This window comes from Catharus ustulatus, chromosome Z (assembly GCF_009819885.2).
Source record: "Catharus ustulatus isolate bCatUst1 chromosome Z, bCatUst1.pri.v2, whole genome shotgun sequence".
NCBI lineage: Eukaryota > Metazoa > Chordata > Aves > Passeriformes > Turdidae > Catharus > Catharus ustulatus.
The window spans coordinates 472,628-498,942 of record NC_046262.2 but is presented as its reverse complement, the minus strand read 5'-3'; the positions used below and the strand labels follow the sequence as shown (position 1 = coordinate 498,942).

The 26,315-nt window shown below is 51.2% G+C and overlaps 1 protein-coding gene and 1 long non-coding RNA gene across 3 annotated transcripts in view; both read right to left on the bottom strand.

Annotated features, from left to right (window-relative positions):
• TCF4 (transcription factor 4) overlaps nucleotides 1-9,445 on the bottom strand; it is a 75,901-nt gene extending 66,456 nt beyond the window's left edge. Inside the window, exons 1-2 of the mRNA XM_033086051.2 lie at nucleotides 8,916-9,445; nucleotides 7,040-7,112 (exon numbers count right to left, since the gene is read on the bottom strand). Coding sequence (XP_032941942.1) covers nucleotides 7,040-7,112; nucleotides 8,916-9,017 — 175 coding nt within the window. The 5' untranslated portion in view covers nucleotides 9,018-9,445. The remainder of the gene's footprint in view (nucleotides 1-7,039; nucleotides 7,113-8,915) is intronic.
• Nucleotides 9,446-23,249: 13,804 nt separating this feature from the next.
• On the bottom strand, nucleotides 23,250-23,994 carry LOC117010558. 2 transcript variants are annotated; one of them, XR_004420709.1, is made up of 3 exons: nucleotides 23,904-23,994; nucleotides 23,563-23,708; nucleotides 23,250-23,402 (listed from the first exon to the last, which is right to left on the bottom strand). It is a non-coding gene; the product is annotated as an uncharacterized LOC117010558 (long non-coding RNA). The 2 variants fall into 2 exon arrangements; XR_004420708.1 differs by lacking the exon at nucleotides 23,250-23,402 and having other exon boundaries at nucleotides 23,534-23,708.
• Between the last annotated feature and the right edge of the window lie 2,321 nt (nucleotides 23,995-26,315).

The following is a 26,315-nucleotide window of genomic DNA, read 5'->3' as shown; positions in this document are numbered from 1 at the left end:
CTTTTGGATTAAGGAAAGAACAAGTCAGACACTGTGGTTTGATGGTTGCAAGGGAGGGGGAAAAAATGGGAATAAACATGATCTGAGCTGCTGGGTTTGGGCTTGCAGGGTTTCACTTCCTTGAATGTCACAAAATGAACTTTTCCTGCACCTCAGACAGCACCAGAGAATCGTCTAAATCACATCCAGGCAAGCCCATGGTGAATCCTTGCTTTGGAATATTTCACCACAAAGAAATGGAACAGGCAGGGCTTTAAATTCCGAAAAAATTCAATTTTGTCCCCAAAAATCCCGGTTTTGCTCAGACAGCGAAGGGTTTTTCCTGCCACTTTACACAGGTGACCTAAAAATTCAGTTCCAACCTGACAATATCGTGGTGCTCCAGCTAAATTGGGTTTGTGGCTGAAAGGAAAATTTAATGCCAATAATTCCCGGGTTTGTGTCTTTGAAGCGGAGTGAGGAGCGGGTAAAATCCAAGCTCTGCTGCTCTGCTCTCATCCTGCCTTCCCTTCCAGGTGAACTTGCACAAAACCATCAATATATGGTGCAGAAATATAAAATATATGGTATAGAAATAAAGGATGTATGGAGCAGAAATGGATGGGATAGAAACGAGCTCGGAGCGAAGAGCGCGACGTAAACGCCAGCTCTGATCTGTGCTGTTTACAAAAAAGCTAATTTTAGCAATGGGAATTTTCCCCTGTTTATCCAACGAGCCCCAGGATTTCCTAAGTGAGTGGATGTTTCCAAAGAGCAGCAAATCAACAAAGGGATTAAGGACAGAGAGCCCGAGCGAGGCGACGCTCGGCGACAGCGCGACGAGCCGGACCCTGACGCGGTGATCCCGGGAAAAGCAAATCTGGGAAAAGCAGAGCTGGGTGCTGCTGGTTTTGGGATGAACTCAGGATGTGCTGCTGGGTTTGGGATGAACTCAGGGTGTTCTGCTGTTTTTGAACTCAGGATTTTCTGTTGTTTTTGAATTCTGCTGGTTTTGAACTTAGGATTTGCCGTCGCGGCGGAAGGTAAAACTCGCGCTCTGATGTCGGATGGGAGGGCAGCAGCCTCTCCCAAAATCTCTGCTCCAAAAAATCAGTAAAATTGCTGATGGTCTGTGGGAATGTCAGCAGAGAGGTGCTCACAGCTGCTCCCAAAGTGCACCCCAAACAGCCTGACCTGCCTTTGTTCCCCAATCGCGGAGAGGCGACGCGGTTCGCGCGGTTTGCGCGGTTGGCGCGGTCGGCGCGATCCGAACCCAGCCCGGCGTTTCCCACCTCGCTCGAGAGCTGAGGGGATGCTGTGTGGATTATTTGGTTTTGCTGCCAGGCTGGCAGTTTGTATTCCAGCGAGCTTTGTCCTGGAAACGCCGCCGGACCCCGGCAGGTGCTCCCGAGCGCGAGGGCATAATTCAATCAGGCCCGGGGCTGACGTCAGCAACAAAAACAACTCCGAGGCTGTTTGTGAACGGGCCCAGAACCCCTGAGATTCAATTAGAGCCTGGATATTCCGTGGGGAATCTCATTTAGCTGGGTTTAATAGCACCAAAGCCGGGCAGAGGTTATTTGTCGGGTGGGCGCGGCGCGGTGAGACGGAACAGCGCGTTAACCCCGTCCCAAACCTGCACATTTTACATCCTGCAGCACCAAAATAAAAGAGAACCCCTGGTTTGTGAGGGATGGCATCCATGGGTGGGGATGAACTCAGTGATTTGTGTGGTGTGAGCACACAGGCAGAAACGCCGAGCGGTGCGCGCTCGATATTCCACAGGGTTGGGTTTGGGCAGTGCTGGGACCACACTCACAAATAGGGGATGGGGAGATATTCACAAAGATGGGATGGAGGGGATGCAGTAATATAGGATGGAGGAGATGCATTAATATGGGATGGAGGAGATGCATTAATATGGGATGGAGGAGATGCATTAATATGGGATGGAGGAGATACAGAAATTTAGGATGGAGGAGATACACAAGTTCAGGATGGAGGAGATAGATTAACATGGGATGGAGAAGATACATATAGAATGGAGGATATACACAAATTTAGGATGGAGCACATACATATAGAATGGAGCACACACATAGAGGATAGAGGAGATACACAAATTTAGGATGGAGGATATACACAAAGGTGGGATGGAGGAGATACACAGAGGATGGAGATACACAAATTTAGGATGGAGGAGATACATTAATATGGGATGGAGGAGATAAATACAAATATGGGATGGAGGAGATACACACATAGAGGATGGAGGAAATACTCACATAGAGATGGAGGAGATACACAAAGATGGGATGGAGGAGATACACACAAATATGGGATGGAGGAGATACACACATAGAGGATGGAGGAGATACACACAAATATGGGATGGAGGAGATACTCACATACAGGATGGAGGAGATACAAAAATTCAGGATGGAGGAGATACAAAAATTCAGGACGGAGGGGATACAGTAATTTAGGATGGAGGAGATACACAAGTTCAGGATGGAGGGGATACAGTAATTGAGGATGGAGGAGATACACAAATACAGGATGAAGGAGATACATAAATATGGGATGGAGGAGATACTCACAGATAGAATGGAGGAGATAGACAAATTTAGGATGGAGCACATACATATAGAATGGAGCACACACATAGAGGATAGAGGAGATACACAAATTCAGGATGGAGGAGACACACAAATATGGGACGGAGGAGATACAAAAATTCAGGATGGAGGAGATACAAAAATTCAGGATGGAGGAGACACACAAATTCAGGATGGAAGAGATACACACAAATTTAGGATGGAGGAGATACAATAATTGAGGATGGAGGAGATACAAAAATTCAGGATGGAGGAGATACAAAAATTCAGGATGGAGGAGATACAAAAATTCAGGATGGAGGGGATACAGTAATTTAGGATGGAGGAGATACAGTAATATGGGATGGAGTAAATACACAAATTTAGGATGGAGGAGATCCTCACAAATTTAGGATGGAGGAGATACACACACAGAGATGGAGGAGATCCTCACAAATATGGGATGGAGGAGATAACCAGAGGATGGAGCACACACACATGACACAGCATGTCACACACATGACACAGCAGTGTCACACACATGACACAGCAGTGTCACACACACACATGTGACAAAAAGCAACCTCTACATCCCCACCCTGGGATGTCACACACACATATGACACAGCAGTGCCACACACATGACACAGCAGTGTCACACACATGACAGAGCAGTGTCACACACACATGTGACACAGCAGTGTCACACACACACAATGACACAGCAGTGCCCTGGCAGCGGGAGCTCACACTGACCACACAGCCAAAAGGAAAGGAGCCCATCTTTCCTTAGAGCTCAACTGCTGAGTATTTCATTGATGTACCTTATCTACACACACCTCCTGCCTCTCTCCAGTTCCCACAACAGCATTTTCAATTTTATATTTATTTTTAATTAATTAAGAATTCGGCCGTTCCGACGGAAGTTTTCCCCGCGAACGGCTCGGGGATGAAAATGGAGCGGGTGAGGAATTTTGTGCCCAAATTTCCAGGCTGCAAAGAGCACAGAGGTGAATCCTGACCAAAAATCAGTGCAGGCCCCTCCACATCTCCTCAGCACCGAGCAGGGGAGGGAATTGTGCCAGTAAAATAAGGATGATTGCGGGGAGCGGCCGAATCGCTGCCGTCCCTCCCGGCTGCGGGAACTCCACGGAGCAGATGGCACATCCTGTGACATGTACATCCATTTTCCATGCTACAGCAGCTGAGATATTCCCAGGTTGCTCCAGTATGTGGGAAGAGGTTGGGGTAAGATTTTTAAACCGCTCGTTGTGAAACCGCGGAGTCGATTGAAATCCCGGCGGGGTTTCACAGGTCACCCCCTTTTTTCAGCCCCAAATTTCCAGCTACAAGTTTACCACAAGGAGTAAATGTTTGAGCTGTAAAGCTTCCAAAATGACTTTTGTTTATGGGAGCAGACGAAGGGAAAAAAAAAAAAAAAAGCGAAAGGAATCGTTTGGAGCTCGAAGCAAAACTGTTTATAGGAGGGCTTTTAGTGCTCCGAGATTCCAGAGAGATTTCAGCAATTAACAGCATCAACTTCCACAACTTCACTCCATTCTACATGGTTTAGCTGTTCCTGTGCTATTTAAACTGGAGATTTGCTGATCCTACCAAATAAAAAAAAAAAAATAGGAAGCAGCTCCTTCACAACATTCCTGAGATCCCAAAGCAGGAGTTTCCTGCAGAAGGAAAAACACCCAAGCCATTCCCAAATAATTCTCTTTAAATAACAGAGGGGGAGATAAGACAATTCAATCACTTCATTTCTGTGGCAGCACAACAATAAGTAATGAGAGAATTCGGTGTTCCTTGGGGAATTCAGGCCCTGGAAGCCACTTCTGCCTCTGACACAAAAATCCAGATGAATTTGGGAGTGGCAGGAAGAAGCCGGATTGTGCCTCACATGTTTTGGTTTGGTTTTGTTTTTTTTTTTTTTTTTCCAGGGCTCTGGGAGCAGAGAATAATGTGAACCATCCCTGCTGTCCCTGCTCAACTCAGCTCTGATTTTTATTTTTCTGAGTGGATTTCTGTGTCTCACCAATCCTCCGTGCAGGTGCGCCTCACCTGAGTAGCTCCTAAGAAAAGCTCAACTTCACTCCTTCATTTTTCAAACAACAACAAAAATAATCCTGCTGTTTTCCCACCAGGCCACACCACAAAACCAAAATTAAAAAAACCCCACAATACTCGTTCCAGAATTTCAACGGCGCTGGATTTGCGGTCCCCTCGTTAGAGATGTTATTAATTTGTTGTTCTAATGCAGGCCAAGCCCTAATCAAACTAATGGCAACATGAAAAGCGAGGATTTAAATCCTTTAAAGGGACTTTGCTTGATTTGGTCAGGCAAAAATTGGAGATTTTTTTTTGCCTTTTTTTTTTCTGGGCCACGGCAGCGGGCAACGCCAAAAATTCCGTTTTTCCTCCCGTTCTGCCGCCACCCACACGCTATTCAAACAGCTACAAGAGTGGGCAATCCAGAACAGATGCTCCCAAACCGAGGTAAAATTCCAACCTTGAAATAGCAGGAGGCACGAAAAAACCGGAATATGTCAAATGTGACATCGGACGTGACAGACCCGGGGAATTCTTGGGGGGAAAAGCTGCCTCAGTTTGTTCCCCGTGCCTGCGGTGTCCCCTCGGTTCTGCGGGTGCCCAACACCTGCGAACATCAAAGGGCGGCGCTGACAAAAGCCTTGCATGTGAAAAATGGCACGGCTGCAGCTCGGGTTACATTCCTCCCCCCGGTTCTGGGACCGAGGTTTCGCTCTCTTCCACCTCGCACCTCGCAAATCACGGCGGGATTAGCCGGGGGAAAAGCCGCGGGGAGGGCTCTGAGCAGGAATTATTCCCACACTTCCTAAAGTCCATTTAGTGGCACTTCCCTGCTCGGGATTACTTGGCTTTTTATCCCCTCCTCTAGAAGAGGAGAGGAAATCTGCTTTTCTAAAGGGAAATGATTTTTGGGATGAGTTGTAAAACTGCTGCGTGATAACCAAGTGAAAAATTCCCTGCATTTCCCCTTCCCGCCCCACCGAGCTTCTCCTCCATCCCCAGCGCCAGCCACGGGAATTCTCTGGGAATTAATTCTCTGGGAATTCTGGGCCCTGGCAGAGCTCAGGTGTTGCTTTAAGTGGTTCTGAACTTCCAGCAGCTCGTTAAATCATCGGAATTCCCGCGATCCTTTCGGGCGGTTTAATCTCTCCCCGCTCCCGATCCCAACGACTCCGGAGATGAGGTTTAGGAGGAATTATTAAATATAACTCTGGAGTCATTTGCTGTCAGCCCATGGAGCGGGCTCTGAGCGTGACAAATTGATTTGTCTGGCACAGGCAACTCCAGTGAAAACAAATAGAGTGGAGATTTCAGATCCGGCCTCGTTGCTTCCAAAATTTACGTCGGGAAAAGGACAAAATCTGGGATTCAAACCTACAGCACAGTTCTTCCACTTCTAGCTCACAATAGAAACAAGATAAAACAAACCCAGGTCGGTATTTCCAAAGTCTAAGTAGAAGAAAAGGTACAAAATGAGTGTTTAGGTAGAGACTAAATCAGATCAGAAATTCTGCTCTAGAAATGAAAAGCTCAGTGAGAAAAAGGCACAAAATGAGTGTTTAGGACAAGACTGAGCATCAGAAATTCTGCTCTGGAAATGAAAAGCTCAGAGATGTCCCAGTGTATTTAGCAAACCACCAAATGAAGAGAAGAAGGGTCCAAAGGTGCCAAGGTCAGGTGGGAATCTCAGTGGGTTTCAGGGAAATCGCCCCAATTCCCACGGCAGAGCCGCGGGAACGCAAAGCGCTGCCAGTCCCTACCTGGGCAGGGAAAATCAAACGTGCAGGGGGGATCTTTGGGAGCTCTCCCTTGTCAGGCACATAAAAGCCTCCCCACAAACTTGAGTTGCCAGACAATCGCCGTGCACGCTCGTTCCGGCGCCGGGAGCCCCGCGAGCGCTGCTGGTTTTAGGGAGATGCCCACCAGCCCCAGCACGGAGCAGCAAACCATCCCTGGAATCATCAAACTCTCCAACACCCTCCTGTTTATGAGAAACCCACTTTGGGTATTTCAATTTCCAAACCAGCACAATCCCACAGAGTTTTTCTCCCTGCTGTCGGCTCTGGGATATTTGCGCCTTCGATTCTGGTTCAGTTCTATCGTTCGCACACAGACAAAGAGAGGAAAAAAATTCACCAAACTGCTGAAGGAAAAAGGTAAATCTACTGTAAAACTGCAACACTGATTAAACACACAAGTCCAGGGGGTTTTTAAAAAATCACAACTGTGTGGAGCTTTAAAAAGCTCCCAAGCTCGTGGAAATAACAACGATAACAATAATAATAATAAAACCAGAACGAGAATAATTCCGCCGCAATCCCGCAAGAGATTAAAGCACCGCAACAAAGGTAATGCCCACAGATAAATCAATCCCAACATTTGCACAAAAAAAAAAACCAGCTACATACTCGAGCCAGTGAAATGTCCACTCGCCAAGGAAGTTGGTCCGTTTTTCCCGCTGCTCACAGGAGGTGAAAACATCTAAAAAAAAAACAAAAAAACACAAAGAGGCGTTAGCGGTGCGGCGAGAAGTTCCCGGCGCATTCCTTCGCAGCTCCTCTGCCCTCTGCCAGCCTCACATCCCGCTGCTGAGGCAGCTCCCAGCCTCACATCCCGCTCTGCCAGCCTCACATCCCGTTCCTGAGGCAGCTCCCAGCCTCACATCCCGTTCCTGAGGCAGCTCCCAGCCTCACATCCCGCTCCTGAGGCTGCTCCCAGCCTCACATCCCGCTCTGCCAGCCTCACATCCCGTTCCTGAGGCTGCTCCCAGCCTCACATCCCGTTCCTGAGGCTGCTCCCAGCCTCACATCCCGTTCCTGAGGCAGCTCCCAGCCTCACATCCCGTTCCTGAGGCAGCTCCCAGCCTCACATCCCGTTCCTGAGGCAGCTCCCAGCCTCACATCCCGTTCCTGAGACAGCTCCCAGCCTCACATCCCGCTCTGCCAGCCTCACACCCCGTTCCTGAGGCTGCTCCCAGCCTCACATCCCGTTCCTGAGGCAGCTCCCAGCCTCACATCCCGTTCCTGAGGCAGCTCCCAGCCTCACACCCCGCTGCCGAGGCCGCTCGGCAAACTTGGCATCGCCTCTCCACCTTGGTCATCAGCGCGGCCACGTCGGTCTCCATCCCGCTCCAGGATTTGCCTGGCATGTGGGAACCCAAATAATAATAATAATGCAAAGTGCCACCTGCCCTAAATTCTCATTGCTGTCTCTCCCAGCGAGCAATTGGAAGCCAGGCTCGCTCCTCGCCCCCTCTCCCTCCCTCTGGCGCTCCTCTCTCTCTCTCTTCCCAGCGTTTATTCCGACCCTAATTGGTTTCTCCCTTCTCCGACGTGTCTGCCGGATAATACGCACCTTCCCTGAGTCAGAGCCTGCAAAAAGCCAAGGAACAAATGGGGAAAGTGCACCCAGAAGCAGAGAGGGGGCTGCGAGGCTGCCGCAGGCTGCGATTCCCGGCCAAACTTCCCCGAGCCATCCCTCGGAGCCGAGGCTGGAGCGCGCAGGGGAGAGAGGGGGGGCCTGCCTGGGCTTTGGGAGCCTCTTCCCTAAAATAAATAACTAAGTGGATAGAGAGATATTCCTGACATATTGGGGGGAAGGGAGGGGATGGAGAGGGAGAGGAAGGAAGGGGCTGGAGGGGGAGGGGGAGCCTGACAAAACTAGACAAGTGCACGCGTCCGGCGCGACGTTCGGCCTGCGGAGCGGCCCCGGGGGGGGATAAAAATCCCTCCTGGCCGCCAAAAACTCGCCCCCCAAACCCCAGGGAAGGCGGGGAGGAAAAGCTGGGAGCGGTTTTAACGGCGGCAGAAGGCAGAGGAGACGGCAGGGCAAACTTTCAGCCGGATTTCTTTGCACTTTTCCACGCGCCAAAAGGGAAAGGAGGGAAGAAGCGAGAGGAGAAGGGCGGCGAGGGATGGGTCCGTGCGCCGCCAAGGCTCGGCCAGCCGGGCCACGACAGAAGTGCCGAGTGGGTGCGATGGAATGATGAGCAACGCTCGGCTTTTGGGGCGTTTCTCTCGGCTCTGAGCCGGCCGAGACACCGACACGCCCGCATCTCCCATCACACGCCATCAGAGAGGCTAAAAATATTCACTTGGGATTTTTTTAATTTTTTTTTTTTTTTTTTTTAAAAAGAGATAAAAATATTTACCACGCTTCTAGCTGCTGATTTTAAATTGCCCAATGTACTTAGAGTTGGTTTTGTTGGTTTTTTTTTTGTTAACAGAGCAGCTAGAAGATTTTTTTATTATTATTTTTTTTTTACAGCTGTTGCTAATTTCTTACCGCACTGAAATCCAGTAAATCACTCAGTTCTTTGTCCGTCCCTAAGGCAGCCATTCGCTGTTGGTGATGCATTTTAGCAAAATCACACAAACCTAGAAACATGGAAATAACCGCAATCAGAAATCCCGAGCCTCGCAGCAAACACGGTCGGATTTTGCTTTTTTTCCAGGGGGGGGTCGAGAAAAAAAAACCAAAAAAACAAAACAACAACAACAATTGTATTTCCAAAGAGGCGAGCCAAACCCGGGAACATCCACTCTTAAACCCTAAATCCGGAGGAGAATAAAAAAGGCAAAGCCTCGCTCCACGAGCATCATTTATGCAACAGGAGGTTCAGCCAGCAGCGAACGAGGAGCCCCGGAGAGGCTCCCAACTTTTTTTTCTTCCACGCAAAGTAACGTTTGGAGGCACAAACGGCAAAGAGCGAGGAGGAAAAAATAAATAATAAAATAATAAAAATAAAAAAAAACCCACGGAGGTGTGGGGGGAAAGGGGGGGGACAAGGCCGGCAGCGCTCGGGCCTGTGCGAGGCAGCGCCGGGGGGAGGGGAGCGGAGCGCAGCGCAGCGAGCACAGGGAAGGGGAAGAAGAAGCGGAGCGCAGCCCAGCCCAGCCCAGCCCAGCCCAGCCCGGCGGCCCCGAGCTCCGGCACCGCCTCCGTACCCGCTCACGGAGCTCCGAGGCCGAGGCCGATCCCGCCGCACTTTGCCGAGCATTCCCGGCCGCATTCCCGCCTGGATCCGCACACATGGCCCGCCGCGTTTATACGGGGCCGCGGGCGCACGTGACGCGGCCACTTGGCCGAAAGGAACTACATTCTTTTTTTTTTTTTTGGATTACCCGTTCCTTTCCTTTTATTATTATTATTATTATTATGATTATGATTTGGGGTGGTTTTGTTTTGGTGGCCCGGTTTGGACTCGCAGAGCATCACCGCGAAGTTTGGGAAGCATTCACGCGCAAGTTTTTTTGGGGGGGATGCTGGCAGCCCCATCCTGCTCGCCCTTCCCTGTTCCCTCGGCCTTGGATTCCGTATTTCCCTGCCCTGGGAGTTGGTGTTCCGGTAGGAAATCAAGCAGCGGTGTATCTCCCACACGTGTGGTTACATCGGATCTACGCAATGTATAGATTTACACAGCCCGGAACTTGCACTTTTCTTTTTGCTTTTTTTTTTTTATAACACATCGGGATCGACAATTTCAATCAAAAAAAAAATAAAAATGAAAGTAAAAAAAAAAAAATAAAAAAAAAATAAAAAAACCACAGACAAGTTAGTCTAACAGCAAATCGGAACTTTACCTTAAATGGCCACAAATATGTTCACAATATTCCAAGGGGAAAAAAAAAAAAAAAAAAAAAAAGAAGGAATAAAAAGAATCAAAATAAAAAAAAGAGAGGAATCTTCTGCCAAAGTGCTTTATTGTCTCACACGTGTGTGACCCTCCGAAACCACCAAAAAGTAGGGAAAGTGTCACTCCTGCTCCGGGTTATTCCACAGCTTTACAGCCACACTACACCTGGCTTTGTTGGGATTTGGGGGGCCCGGCCACCGGCCACAAAAAAAACCAAAAAAAATATAAATTAGATTGCAAAAATTTAAAAAATTAAAAAACCAAGACCCAAAAAAAAAAGAGAAAAAAGAAGGTCCGACAACTTTTGCCCTATTGTTTTTACAGACACATGGTGACGGGCTCGCAGCGCCGCGGCTCTCGGGGACTTGCCCCCCTCCTCGTCCTTCCTTTAAAAAAAAAAAAACCCAAAAAAACCACCAAAAAAACCCAAATCCCGAATAAAAAAATAAAAAAACCAGGCGACTCCCCCCTCGGGGGAGCGCGGGGCCGCGCGTTGCCCAACTTGGTCCAAGTTTAGCGCAGCGGCCGCCGCCTCCTCCGGCTCAGCAGCGCGGCCTCCCCCGGCGAGCCGCGGCCGATCGCATCCCGCCCGGGCAGCCGCATCGCCCGCCGCTCACATCCGGGCAATGCCCGCCGCCTTATAAGCGCCGCCGCCGCCGCTCGCAGACAATGACGAGGAGGAGGAGGAGGAGGAGGAGGGGGCGGGAGGAAGCGGGCGGGACGGCGCGGCGGGGCTCACAAGATGGAGGGAGCCGGCCGCCCCTCGCGAGTTCGGGCGGGCCCGGCGAGATCCGAGCGCCCGAGGGGATGGGCCGCGACACGGCCGGCAGGGTCCGAGCGCAACCGGGAGGGTCCGAGCGCAACCGGGAGGGGCTTTGGAACACCCGAGAGGGTCCGAGTCCACCCGAGAGGGTCCGAGCACCTTCAGTAGAAGCGAGAGGGGTCCGAGCACACCCGAGAGGGTCCGAGCACACCCAAGAGGGGCTTCGGAACACCCGAGAGGGGTCCGAGCACACCCGAGAGGGTCCGAGCACACCCAAGAGGGGCTTCGGAACACCCGAGAGGGTCCGAGCACCTTCACTACAACCGAGAAGGGGTCCGAGCACACCCGAGAGGGTCCGAGCGCACCCGAGTGGGTCCGAGCCCACCCGAGTGAGTCCGAGCACCTTCAGTGCACCCGAGAGGGGCTTCGGAACACCCGAGAGGGGCTTCGGAACACCCGAGAGGGTCCGAGCACACCCGAGACGGTCCGAGCCCACCCGAGAGAGGTCCGAGCGCACCCGAGAGGGGCTTCGAGACACCCGAGAGGGGCCGAGCCCACCCGAGACGGTCCGAGCGCACCCGAGAGGGGTCCGAGCCCACCCGAGACGGTCCGAGTGCAGCCCAGAGGGTCATCGGGACACCCGAGAGGGTCCGAGCCCACCCGAGAGGGGCTTCGGGACACCCGAGAGGGTTCCGAGCACACCCGAGAGGGGCTTCGGAACACCCGAGAGGGTCCGAACACACCCGAGAGGGGCTTCGGGACACCCGAGAGGGGCTTCGGAATCCCCGAGAGGGTCCGAACCCACCCGAATGGGGCTTCGGGACACCCGAGAGGGTCCGAGCGCAACCGAGAGGGGTTTCGGAACACCCGAGATGACCCGAGTCCACCCGAGTAGGGTTTCGGACCCCCTGAGAGGGTCCGAGGACACCCGAGAGGCTCCGTGAACACCCGAGAGGGTCCGAACCCACCAGAGAGGGGCTTCGGAACACCCGAGAGTTTCCGAGCGCACCCGAGAGGGGCTTCGGAACACCCGAGATGACCCGAGTCCACCCGAGTAGGGTTTCGGACCCCCTGAGAGGGTCCGAGCACACCCGAGAGGCTCCGTGAACACCCGAGAGGATCCGAGCGCACCCGAGAGGGGCTTTGGAACACCGAGAGGGGTCCGAGCACACCCGAGGGGGTCCGAGCCCACCCCAGAGGGGCCGAGCCCACCCGACAGGGGTCTCAGAACACCCCCGAGACGCTGTAGCACCCTCAGCAAGAACAGGGACGGCTTTCAGCCCCTCAACAGAGCCGTCAAGGGTTTCAGAGCCTTCAGCAAACCCCGGGAGAGGTTCCAGACCCCTCCTCAGCCCCGGGAGGGCCTCCCGGCCGCTCATCCCGCCCAGCCCCGAGCAAACCCTGCGAGGGGTTTCGCGTGCCCTCAGACACCAGCAGACGCCGTGGGTGCTGCCCCCGCACTCACACTCACCCGCAGGGCTGCAGGTCCCGCACACGCTCCCTGGGTCCCGCGCACCTCCCGCCGCGCTCAGACGCCGTCAGAGGGTTTCGGCTCCCATAGATCCTCCAGGGGCTCTTCGCGCACCCGGCCCTCAGCCCATCCCGTGAGGGGCCTGAGGGGGCTCCTGCCGGTCCGCCATGAGGGGCTCGCGCCTCGACCCGCTGAGGGGACTCCTGCCGGTCCGCCATGAGGGATTGGCGCCTCGACTCGCTGAGGAGGCTCCCGGCGTCCGCCATGAGGGATTGGCGCCTCGACCCGCTGAGGGGACTCCCGGCATCCGCCATGAGGGATTGGCGCCTCGACTCGCTGAGGGGGCTCCCGGCGTCCGCCATGAGGGATTGGCGCCTCGACCCGCTGAGGGGGCTCCCGGCATCCGCCATGAGGGATTGGCGCCTCGACCCCTGAGGGAGCTCCCGCTGCTCCGCCATGAGGGATTGGCGCCTCGACCCCTGAGGGGGCTCCCGGCGTCCGCCATGAGGGGCTCGCGCCTCGACCCCTGAGGGAGCTCCTGCTGCTCCGCCATGAGGGATTGGCGCCTCGACCTGCCGAGGGGGCTCCCGCTGCTCCGCCATGAGGGATTGGCGCCTCGACCCCTGAGGGAGCTCCCGGCGTCCGCCATGAGGGATTGGCGCCTCCATCCCCTGAGGGGGCGCCGGGCGCTCTGAGGGGATTGGCGCCGCTCAGCCCTACGGGGTCTCCCGCCCCTGCTCCCTGAGGGGATTGGCGCCGCTCGGCCCTACGGGGTCTCTGACCCCTCCGCCATGATGGATTCCCGCCCCTCCGCCATGAGGGATGTCCCGCCCCTCGGCCATGAGGTGATTCGCCCCTGAGGGGATTCCCGCCCCTCCGCTCTGACGAGATTTCCGCCCCTCTGCCACGAGGGGATTGCACCACTCGGCCATGAGGGGATTCGAGCCTCTCGGCCATGAGGAGATTCGCCCCTCCGCCCTGAGGTATTCCCGCCCCTCGGCCAATGAGGGGTGTCCCGCCCTAGGACGTCTCCCGCCCTTCCGCCATGAGGGATTCCCGCCCCTCTTCCCTGAGGGGATTCGCCCCTGAGGGGATTCCCGCCTTTCCGCCCTACGGGGTCTCCCGCCCCTGCGCTCTGAGGGGATTCCCGCCTCTCCACCATGAGGGGATTCCCGCCTCTCCGCCATGATGGATTCCCGCCGCTCCGCCATGAGGGGATTCGCCCCTGAGGGGATTCGCCCCTGAGCGATTCCCGCCGCTCCGCCCTGAGGGGGTTTGGACTCGGCCTGGCCTCGCTGGGGCTGTGCCCCGGGCCCTCTGCGGCCCGGCCGGATTCGGGGCCTTCCCGCCTCCCATGAGGGCGGTGCGGGCCTGCAGCCCCCTCAGCACCCGCAGAGCCTGCGAGGGATTCCAGCGCCTCAGCCCTCAGCGTCCAGCGGGAACAGGTGGGTTTGGATTATTCCTTCTTCAATGGTTTTTGGTTTGGATTGTCACTAGAAATGCTCCAAGCCCCATCCCGCCTAGGATTGGACACTTCAGGGATGCTGCCTTCAAATTAATGATGGGTTTGGTTAATAACGGGTTGGAATTTTTGTAGGAAAAGGGCTAACCCAATGCCACCCTGGCCCTGGTATTATTAATTTTCCAGTTTTAATCCTCTGGATTTTATGCTGTCCCCATATGTCCTGTTCCCATCAGGAATTCCATGTGGGTCTTTGGTCACCTCAATTCACAGGGACTCGAGAAATTCAATGCTGCACATTTCCATGGAAAGGTGCTCCTGGAGGTGGGAAAATATTCTGTAGTTGTCTGGATTGCGATTAAAATTTGGTTTGTTTTCTAATTCCCTGATGAAATGGGATGTTTGATTTCAATTAAAGTGAAATGTCATCATTTTCGGTGCTGCTAATGGATATGGAATACTGCAGTCCATTAGGGAGAAAACAGTGGATTTGGGAAAAGGCCAAGAGGTGCAGGGGATGTAAAGAGATTTTCCATGTATTTTCAATTTTTGTAATGGGCATATGTAGGTCATTATGGAAATTCATGGCTTGTGATGACAGGAATACAGAAAATACAATAAGGCAACCTCTTACCGTGATTTCAGCAGGAATTGTTTACGTTTCCTAAATTTTTGTTGGATTTAGGATGGGGTTTGGAGTAACCTGGGTTGGTGGGATGATCCTTAAAATCCCTTGGACAATTCCAGGGCATCCCCAGCTTCTCTGGGAGAGTTTATGAGCTTTAAGAGTTTATTGTGTGTCCTTTGAAGTCGTTCCACTGTTGGCAAAAACTGGTTGCTGTTGTTGTTGTAAATCCTTTTCTATGTGATTTTACATTTTATTTTGTGTTTTATTCCTGCTTGAGCCCGGCCCCATCCATGGCTGGGGACCCTCGGGCTGAGCCCCGTGCGCCGCTCGTCCTGATAATTGAATTAAAACCTGCTGGAAAAAAATACATGGGAATAAAAGTGGGAGGAAATAACTGGGGGAATACATGGCTGGATTAGTTATTGTCCCAATTAGTGCCTGAATTAGCTCCTTGAACACAGAGGGAAGAATAAAGGGCTATCGGTGACAGGGCCAGTTTTTAGGGAAGTGCATTATGATGGCAGCATAAAGAGCTGCAGGTTTCACTTAAATGGATTTCCATCCTGCTGCTTTTTCTAGCAGTAGATTTGTTTCACTTCCATATTAATCTCCTTTTATGAAGCCATCAGAAATTCCAACCTTTTGTTTTTTTTTTCCGGGAGCAGCTTAGGACATCGTTGAACTTTAAATAAATAAATAAATAAATAAATCCAAGTGTTCACTCACTAGGTTGGGATTTTTATTTTATTTTATTTTATTTTATTTAGTTTGCTCTGGCTATTTTTTTTTTTTTTTTTTTTGTGGTGAAGCAAGGGTTTGGAAAGTGCAGGCAGCATTTCAAACCGCGATCTGCACAGATGGGAACGAAGGAACATTCTCCAGGCGAAAATTGTTCTCGGAGCCATTTGGATGGAGCAGGATCCGTGTGTGTGTGTGTGTGTGTGTGTGTGTGTGTGAGGGGTGGAACATCCTGATTTCCAACAGGAGGCTGTGCTGGGTCCGTGGAAAGGGAAAAAACCCTGAGAAGCAGCGCCCAAACCTCGCTGCTTGAATGGGTTTGAGAGGAAGCTGGAAAAGCTCTGGTGGATCGGTCAGTTCATCATCACTTCCCTTCCATCCCTGCCTTCCTTTTGTCCTCCAAACCCCACATTTCCATGCTTTCATTCCCTTCCTCTCCTGGAATGGCTTTGTAAATCTGGAATGGCTCTGCAAATCTGGAATGGCTCTGCAAATCTGGAATGGCTCTGCAAATCTGGAATGGCTCTGCAAATCTGGAATGGCTCTGCAAATCTGGAATGGCTTTGTAAATGCTTCAGCCTTAAGTAATAGTCGGTAAAGGGGAATTACCTTAAATCAAGCCAGGGTTATCTAATTTAGGAAATAGGAAATAGAGAGAAAATCAAACTAAATGAAATGCAAACAGGATAATTCCCATCTAATCCCAACAGGAGGAATCTTTTTTACAGCTCCCTGAGCCCAAACCAACAACCTCTGTAGGCCCCAAAACGCCGAGAAAATGAAAAGGGATTTCAAAATCACCTCCCACTGCCCCAAGGTGCCCCACAGCTTCTCTGGGCACCCTGTACCAAGGAATTTGTGCCCAGTATCCCATGCCAGCCTGCCCAGTTTCCCCAGGCTCCAGCTCTGCTCCCTGTTGATTTTTTATTAACATGCAGCGCGCCGCCGCGGCCCGGCTTAATGAAGCTTATTAGAGGATCCTGGCAGAAAGCTTTTCCAACTTCCTTCCAATTAGCACTCAGTGCTTCCTGGGAATCCTCACAGAGCAGGGAGCTGCTTGGCAGTGGCACAGCACCTTTTCTTTTTTGTGCTTGTTGGGTTAAAGATCCTCGGATGCTGATCGCCCCCTCCGCGGGTTTTGCGTCGTTCCCCTCGCTCAGGAAGAATCTTTCAGCAACTCTTGGGGAATTATTTTGCCCTGGAGTTTTTGGGGTTGCAATATTTAAAGCAAACAAACCTGTCCATTGAATGAGCCCCAAAAGTAAAACCCAGAGTGTTCAGTTCCAGAAAAAAAGGGAAGAATCCAAATTTTCCCAAATTATTTCGGTTTCCGTCTCTCCTCGCCGTATTTTGACGTGGTTAATAATACAGCAGAGGTTAAATGAAACATGAAAAAGGGCTGTACATTAAAATTGAGATAACTCTTCCTTCAGTGAAGTGGAACCCAGCAGATGTAGCTGCACACTGTAATTGCTGCCTGTTTCCTGTCACTCTGATTAAGTTGCATTGTCCCTGCTCCAAGTGTAGGAATCAGTGGCTTCCCATAGGGCACAGCATGGGACAACTGGCAGCTCCTGCTTGTCCTGCTCCTGCTGCAGGCACACAGCATCCATGGATGGCCCTTCCCATCCCATAAAATCCCATTTTGGCTGTTTAATCCCCTGTGGGATCCTGGGCCTCGCTTTCTAAAAATGGAAATTAATATTAAAAGTCGTTCCTTGAGCACATGTTTATTTTCTAATTTCTGGAATGTACCTATTACACTCTCCAGACACATGGGCTTGATTATAATGATTATCATATGTATTTTCCAAGGCACTCATCACCATAATATCAAATGTCATTAGAGAAATTAGGGAAGAGCAGCAGCATTCCTTGCAAGGAGAAACCAGTTTCAGAGGTGGGAGGTGCAGATCTGGATTGGTTTTTTTTTTTGTTTCAATATTTACTCCTTGTGGCTGCAGCAGAGGAAGGAAACAGCTGGAGATGACACAGGTTTGTTTGTGTGGAACACACGTGTTGGGGGAGCTGCTCCAGGAGCACCCTCACAACAACGTTTAGTGCTGATGATTACAAATAAAAAATAAAATAGAAAAGTGCACACAGCAAGGTTTTCATTTCAGCTTGCAGCAATTCTCAGGGATTGCTGCTCACAACAGTCCCTGGGGCATGGGGGTGAGGCTGCAGCAGCAGGGAGCTGCCTTGGGATTGCTGACTCCGACTAAATCCTTGGGTTTTTTCTTGCTCTGCGTCATTTCTGCGATTATTTTTGTGCTTCGTATGCTCAAAAATCCCTGGGGAATCAGAAAAAAAAAAAACTCCTCTCTCTCTCTCTCTCTTTTTTGCTTTGCAAAGAAGCCTTCAGAAGGTTTAAAACCCACCTGTTGATCCCGGTGGGAACTTGGGGAATGAAACATCTTGGCCCCACACCTGAGGAAAATGATTGTGAGCAGGATTTTCTGTCTCCAAGCTTGGAGGAAGGGAGCTGGGAGAGAACAGAGTGTTCTGGCTCTGCCTCCCTGCATCCTGGCCGTGCCAGCAGCGCTCCAGGGAAGGAGTTCCCTTGGAAAAAGGGCTGCTGGGGCTCCCACTCCCGTTTGGGAGGTCACTTGGATGATCCCATCCCGCTCAGGATGATATCTAGCTGCAGCAGGAACTCTTGGAAAGCTTCAAACAACATCCATCTTCATTATTTCCCAGCCTCGTGGCTGTGTGATTGATTCCTGCTCAATTTGCTTTAATTGCTCAGAAGGTCTTGAGGAATGACATTTGGAGAGAGCCAAATGGGATGTCTGAGCTCCCCCTGCTGCTCTGCTGCACGATGCCACCCTGGGATCAACACCAGGAGCTGCTTCCTGCCTCGGGGGGGTGAGCCAGGGATCCAGGGATGCACCATGTACTGTCCCTGAGTGCTGAGTGACACCTCCAGGGTGCTCCAAACCCATCCTGTGACACCTCCAGGGATGCAGGGACACACCTGGCACTGTCCCTGCTGCTCCAGTGACACCTCCAGGGATGCAGGGACACACCTGGCACTGTCCCTGAGTGCTCCAGTGACACATCCAGGGATCCAGGGTGCTCCAAACCCATCCAGTGCCACCTCCAGGGATGCAGGGACACACCTGGCACTGTCCCTGAGTGCTGAGTGACACCTCCAGGGATGCAGGGACACACCTGGCACTGTCCCTGAGTGCTCCAGTGACACCTCCAGGGATGCAGGGACACACCTTGCACTGTCCCTGAGTGCACCAGTGACACCTCCAGGGATGCAGGGACACACCTGGCACTGTCCCTGAGTGCTCCAGTGACAATCCAGGGTGCTCCAAACCCATCCAGTGCCACCTCCAGGGATGCAGGGACACACCTTGCACTGTCCCTGAGTGCTGAGTGACACATCCAGGGTGCTCCAAACCAATCCAGTGACACCTCCAGGGATGCAGGGACACACCTGGCACTGTCCCTGAGTGCTGAGTGACACCTCCAGGGTGCTCCAAACCCATCCAGTGACACCTCCAGGGATGCAGGGACACACCTGGCACTGTCCCTGAGTGCTGAGTGACACCTCCAGGGATGCAGGGACACACCTGGCACTGTCCCTGAGTGCTCCAGTGACAATCCAGGGTGCTCCAAACCCATCCAGTGACACCTCCAGGGATGCAGGGACACACCTGGCACTGTCCCTGCTGCTCCAGTGCCACCTCCAGGGATGCAGGGACACACCTGGCACTGTCCCTGCTGCTCCAGTGACACCTCCAGGGATGCAGGGTGCTCCAAACCCATCCAGTGCCACCTCCAGGGATGCAGGGACACACCTGGCACTGTCCCTGCTGCTCCAGTGACACCTCCAGGGTGCTCCAAACCCATCCAGTGACACCTCCAGGGATGCAGGGTGCTCCAAACCCATCCAGTGACACCTCCAGGGATGCAGGGACACACCTGGCACTGTCCCTGCTGCTCCAGTGACACCTCCAGGGATGCAGGGACACACCTGGCACTGTCCCTGCTGCTCCAGTGACACCTCCAGGGATGCAGGGACACACCTGGCACTGTCCCTGAGTGCTCCAGTGACACCTCCAGGGATGCAGGGACACACCTGGCACTGTCCCTGCTGCTCCAGTGACAATCCAGGGTGCTCCAAACCCATCCAGTGCCACCTCCACCAATCCAGGACCGGCCGCAACTTCCCTGCGCCCCTTTTCCAGCTTCTCCCCCTTTCAATCCAGTTGAATCCCCCCTCCTGAAGTTTCAGGAAGTTCCTCCCCAAAATGCCACCTCACCCTGGATGGAATTGATGGCACTGAACCTGTCCCTGTCCCCAAAAAATCAGAGAGGAGGCGGCAAACCCGCCGCGAGCTCCTGGTTGTTTCCGCGCGAGATCCCCGTTTTCCGAGCGCAGTTTTGATTATTTGTGAGAGCTTTTGCAATTGTTCAGCAGCTGATGTCACGGATTGGTCCTCCCAGTGTGAAGTGCAGCCGTCCAGAACCCCCACAGTATTATAAATAGGCTTGGGAGCCGGCATTGATTGATGTTTGGCAGCAGATCTATTCCTCGGAGCATGTGCATTCCTTCTGTTCACCACTTTCATACAGATCTACTCGGGCTGATTTTTTATTCAAATCTCCAATTTATGGTGCAATATTTAAAGGCTTTTTTATCTTTTTTTTTTATTATTTTTATTTTTTTATCTGTATCCCGAGGTGGGGAAACGCAACCAAGGCTGGGGAGGATTCAGCACCTTGGAGAAAAAGCTTTATTAATTATATTGTGATTCAAATAACAACCATTGCTGGCACTAATGTTCCATCAGATCCTGTGGGATGGCTTTAGAGCCCTCATTTACAGCTCAGGAGAAGGAGGAGTTGAATGAGCAGAGTTGGGAAACTCCAGCCACGAGGAGCCACTGAGGAGACATCAGGAAAGCTCCAAATCGTGCAGGATCAGCTCCCTGGCTTTTTGTGCCCTTTGTCCCCCGTGCTCACCCTGTGATGAATTCATTTATTCATTCTGTGCAAGAGTGGGAGTCAGGAGGGCAGAGCCAATTATGGCTTATTTATTGTTTTGTGTGTTAGAGTGAAAATCTGCAGGCATGGATGGAACAATATTCTAATTCCTGCTGAAAAAACCTGTTGCTGCAGCACCCAAACAGCCCTGAATGGATTGTGGGGAGCATTCACATAATTCACTTTCTAAAAGAAGTGAATTCCAGCAGAGCTCCTTGGCTGGAAATCCAGATTTCCAGTAGGTTCTGGTTAAACTGCAGTGCCCCAGTGAATTGTGATTTTTGTTGCAGTGCTCAGTGGAAGCTGAAACTAGGAATTAATTTATCTCTGGTAGCACTTGACAAAGCTCAGCTCCTTTATAGTCACATCTGTTCGTTCAGAGCATTTATTGGAGGAGCCTTGACAAAGACAAAAACAGATGATGGAAATCTCATCTGTCAAAACTGTTATTAAAGCTGGGAACAGTGTGAGGTTGGGTTGAAATTTGAAAGCATCATTTCTATTTTGCTGGGGAAGGATTTGGGGGTTAGGGTGAGCTGTTCCATCCCTGGGAGTGCTCTTGGATGGGTTTGTGATGTCCTTGGGAAGCAGCCCCTGTGCTCCCCATCCCTGAATCCATCCAAGTTGAGCAGCTCAACTTTGGATTTCCTTGGGCTGGGCTCTGGCTGCCTCCTACTCGTGCCTTTCTATCCTTAGCAGGATTCACAGGCTTTCAGCTCCCTCACACTTGTCTAATCTTAGTGCTGCTGCCAGCTCCGGAGAGGCTCTGAGCTCCAGGGTCTCTCACTTGTGTGCAGGCTCTTTCTGGGACACAGCCAAGTAGGTGAAAGCCTGGGGAGGAGGGGGAAGGGGAGAGCTCTCACATTTGGGAGGGTTTGGGTGATTCCCTGAGCTTCTGGACATTTCACACCTCAAGCTGCTCCTCTGGCTCTTTGTCTCTTTTTTTTCCCCCCAAATTAAATCTTCCAAGGTGAGGAGAAACCATTTCTGCTGCTGGAATCCCACCTGGAGATGGCTGCAGGAAATCTCTCCCACCCTGCCCAAAGAACATTGCTGGGATTTTGGCTCCTCAGGTTTTTTTTTTTTTGCTGTATTCCCACATATCCCGGTTCCCATGGCTGGGATGACGTTTGCCCAGCATGATTCATGCCTGGAGCTGGATGCAGGAGTTTATTTTTGGGATCAATACCCAGCCAGAGGATGGAGATGCAGGGAAAACTCTCCAGGTGGAATTTCTGTTCCCAGATATATTCATGTTTTTACAACCTGGACCAAAGAAATGCTGTAAGAGCTCTGTGTCTCCAATTAAAACAAGAACAAATTAACTCACTTGTGTTTACTCAGGAGCTCCCAAACTCCACAGCCTGGGAGGAAATGCCTTGTCCAGCCTCATTTCTGGGCTGTTTGACTCGTGAAAACTCCATCTAAAACCCAGAAAACCCCCCCTGGAATATTGATTCAAAGAGCCATTGTGAGCTGCAGCTTGCAAGTGGAACATTGTAAAGAATTCAGGGAGTGGAATTGGATTCCTGCTTTTCCTGCCCTTGTTTGCTTTGGGTTGGCTGCTCTCTGTGATGTCATGAAGGCTGGAAAGAGGCAGGGAGGAAGTTGGGGTAATGGAAAAGAGGGAGAGCTGGGTTACATCACTGCAAACTCTGCAGGAGAGGAGGAAATTCCAGCTTTCAACCCGATTTTCTGCTCTTTTTCCAACACTTGCAAGGCTGGGGGAAAGCTCAGAAATCTTCTCTGTTGATATTTCCCCCAAATCCCCCTCTGGAATTAACAACTCCAGGTGCTGCAGAGGATGCTTTGGAAGCTCTGTTCAGACAAACAGCCCAAACTCCACGGGGTTTTTTTTTCCATTTTCTGCTTCCAAAATCTCTTTTAACAGGCAAAACACGTGCAAACCCCTCCACATCCATGGTTTTTTACAGCCTGGAATCCATTTGCTGCAGAGCCAGAGAGGGGATGCAGCCATCCCACCTGTCCCAGAGTTGCTGTCCCTTTTCCAGGGACTTTACAGCAGCCTGGCTGCCTGCAGAGCCACAGTGCAGATGGCTCATGCTGCAAATGGCATCTCCACCCAATCATCCTGGAAATGATTCTGGATCAGCTGGGATCTGTAGGAAATCTGTGGGTGTTCCCAGTCCCATTTCTCAGCTGGTTCCCCAATCCCCACCCAGTTTCTCTCCACTGGGATTGCAGGATTGAGCTCTGGATACCCTGATGAGTTGATCCTGACCAATTTCAAACTTGTTGGCAGCTTTGGAGTGTGGAAATGAAGGGAAAGGCTTGGGAGAATTTATCCTCTTCATTAAAAGCCACTAAGAACTCCATCTCTGCTATTTAATGTGCCAAATGCAATATTCTCACCAGAGCTGGCAAAAAGAAAACAGCAATATCAGCTTTTGAAAGCAGGGAGGAGGGAAAGTCTGAGCTAATTCCCCTCCTTCCCAAACCCAACCTCTGGGAAGAACAAACTCCTTGGAAAAAAAAAAAAAAAACAGATTTTCTGTTTCCTTTCCACATAGACTGAGTGGGGTTGGAAAGGATCATCAAGATCCTGAATCAGGAAGGAAAAAATCAGGAATTCTTTGGAGTTTGCAGCCCTTGCAAGGAATCTCCAGGCCAGAGGAGGTGCCAGGGCCCTGCTCCACAAGAGGCACCCACAGAGGATGTCAAAGCTTGGCTGCACACATCTCAGCCAATCACTCCCAAATAAATTAACCATGGCACTGCCTAATAGGATCCACCTGCTTTCCTACCTGCATCCCCCCCCCACTTTTGATGAAATGTCAAAAGGCTGCAGCTTGCACTGAAGGCAGATAACAGCAAGGTTCCTCCTGTGACTCCATAAAACCGAAATAAATTCCACTGGCATCTTGTAAATTTTTATTTTCTACAATGACTGCGGGCCCCATCTGCGACCCAGCTGTTATTAGAAGGGAAAAGCGTTGGCCCTTCTGCATTACAAAACAGCAGAGAACAGTAATTGCCAGTGGAAGAGATTAAGTGTAGACACTAAAAATGTTTACTCGCAATGAATATGCATAACGATGGGTAGGAAACAGCCCTGCAAGATTAAAAAGAGAGAAGGGTTTGTTTACAAGGCTGGGAAAAAAAAAAAAAAAAAAAAAAAAAAAAGAGGGGAATGTCAGTTGGCCCCAAGCCTGAAATAGGAACGAAAAACCTTTGGGCAAGGCATTAGGGAGAAAAACAGATGGTTTGTGAACCTTTTATTAGATAGAAAAATCATTAATCAAGCCCAGGCTGGAAATGGCAGGGTTTTTTGGGTAGTTCAGAGCCGAGTTGATTTTTTCTTAAAGCGACACATCCCGCTCCCGAGGAAATCCCTCAGCAGGGTTTCACATTTCAGCACCTGTTTCAAAAAAAAAAAAAAAAATAAAAAAAAGAGGAGAAGGAGGAGGGGGGGGAAGCTCAGCTTGGGTTGAAAAAGGGGGAGAGATTTAGGGAATGCAACACTCCTGGTTTTGGTGCTAAAAAGGTGAAAATGGTCTGGGGGTGCTGTGCTGGGAATTTCCCCTGGGGATTTTAAGGTTTCTTCTGGAATCACCTGGGATTTGTGTGGAAAAAGGAGAAAATGCAAAAGCTGGAAAGCATTCCCAAAACACGGAAATCACCAAGACAAACATTTTTAACAGCAGAGTCAGGCCCTGAAACGAAGCCAAAAGAATTCTTTGGGGAATAAAAGGGAACAGCTCCTTCCTCCCAGCGTCTTTTGGAGCTGCCCACACATTTCCTAATAGCTGGGGGATGAACTTCCTAAAGCATCTGAGCTCCAGCAGAGGGGAGGGAGGGGAAGGGAAGCACAAACCCAGCTTTGTTACAGCACATCGTTAATAACAGCGATCAAAAGCGCGGGGACATCGCGGCAGCTGCGGCGAATTAGTGCAGAAATTGGGGGGTCAGTGATCATCCCAAGAGGTGTGGAGGAAAAATTATCCCAAAGTCAGCCCCCCAGAAATCCTCTGTGCCCTCCAGCCCCAGCCCGGATCCCTTCGGATCCTTCGGAATTTAATTGGGGCTGGCTGGGAGGAGAGAGGCGCGCTCAGCGGGAGCCCAAGGTGACGCGAGGAAAACTCTTTCAAGCTGCAGGTTTGATCTGGAAATAAAATTCCCCCTCCTTCCCTCCCTCCTTTTCCTTTCCCTCCCTTTCCCAGGCACGTTTTTCTCATTCCGAGCAGCTCCGGCTCCGGCTCCACATCTGCGCGCCGCGTGTCGATGTGGCAGCGCTGCGGCGCAGGTGTCCGGCCTTAAAGGAGCCATCCCACCAGGAACAACGCTTGGGGACGCTCTCCCTGCTCTCCCAGCGCGGCAGCTAAAGGGTTAAACAGAGCAGGATGGTGATTTCCGTGCTCCTCCATCTGCCGGGAGCCCCGAAAGGCGTTTGGAAATGAATTTTTTACTTTGCCGCGCGCGCTGCTCCCGGCTCGGGCTGAGCTCGGGCTGAGCTCGGGTTGAGCTCTCCCCAACGACAGGAGAAGGGTGACATTAAGTATGTATGGCCATCCTGAGCTCCAACCCATCCTTGCCATCACATTTCTGGGGTAAATAACATTGACACGCGGCTCCCCGACAGCTGGAGAGCGTCCGCGCGACGCCCGCGCCGTCCCGGCGCTCAGAGAACAGAGATTTCCTTCCCCCAGCACACACAGGGCACAGCTCTGCATCCTCACCCCAAAAATGGGGTTCTGAGCAGGGCAGGGCACTCATTAATCACACAGAATTGATTTAATTACACCTGATTTGTTTCATCCTTCCCGGCGTCAGGATCGATGCTGGGATCGGATTTTGGGTTCTGTCGACGTTCCCAGCCCAAATTTTAATTTGGATTAAAGGTGTTTTAACTGACAAGGCAAAAAAAAAAATGTTAATCCCGCTGGTGGCACGCAGGGAACAAAACCCAGTTTCCTTTTGGCTGTGCACAGAGGTAAATCCCAAGGAATGGGAATATTGCAAGGCCCATAATCTTATTTACATTCAGAGCATGACTCCAGCTCCCAGAGCATTGCAGACATCTGTCAGACAAACAGACATTTCAAAATCTGGGGGATTTTTGGCTTTTTTTCCCCCCATTTTTTTCCTGCAAGCTGAGGGTGATCAAATAATTCCTGAAGAAAATCAGTTTTTTCCTCCAGCTCCCCCAGCCTGTTTTCAGCTGCTCCACACAAGATTGCTGCATAATTTGGAGTGTCTCCTCTCCCGCTTTTTTGGATGCCAGACTTAGCAACAGGGAAAAGGTGCTAAAGAGAGACAAAACTTGTGTGGGAGGCTGGAGATTAGCCATTTGGAATGCTCTCCTTTGCTTTGTGCCGCTGAGCTGTTCGCTGCTCCCACCTGGGCCTGGCCCCACCTCTGCTCCCCAGGCTGGCACTGCCTCATCTCCCCAGGGATGGGCTCTGCAGGTGTTCAGTGCCCAGATCCGGGCTGAAATTCCTTCTCTGCATTGAGAGAAAACCTGGAGATGCTCATCTTCAGCTCCCAAACCTCTGAAATTAATGTGAATCCTGGTGCTTCTCATTTTCAGCTCCCAAAACTCTGAAATTCCTTCTTTGCATTGATAGGAAACCTGGAGATGCTGATTTTCAGCACCCAAACCTCTGAAATTCCCTCTTTGTATTGGGATGGAACCTGGAGCTTCTCATTTTCAGCACCCAAACCTCTGAAATTCCTTCTTTAATTAATGGGAAACCTGGAGCTGCTCATCTTCAGCACCCAAATCTCTGAAATTCCCTCTTTACATTGACTTTAAATCTGGAACTTCTCATTTTCAGGACCCAAACCTCTGAAATTCCCTCCTTGCATTGATAGGAAACCTGGAGCTTCTCATTTCCAGCTCCCAAATCCAGGCTCAAACCTCTGAAATTCCTTCTTTAATTAATAGGAAACCTGGAGCTGTTTATTTTCAGTGTTCAAATCCAGGCCCAAACCTCTGAAATTCCCTTTTTTGCATTAATAGGAATTC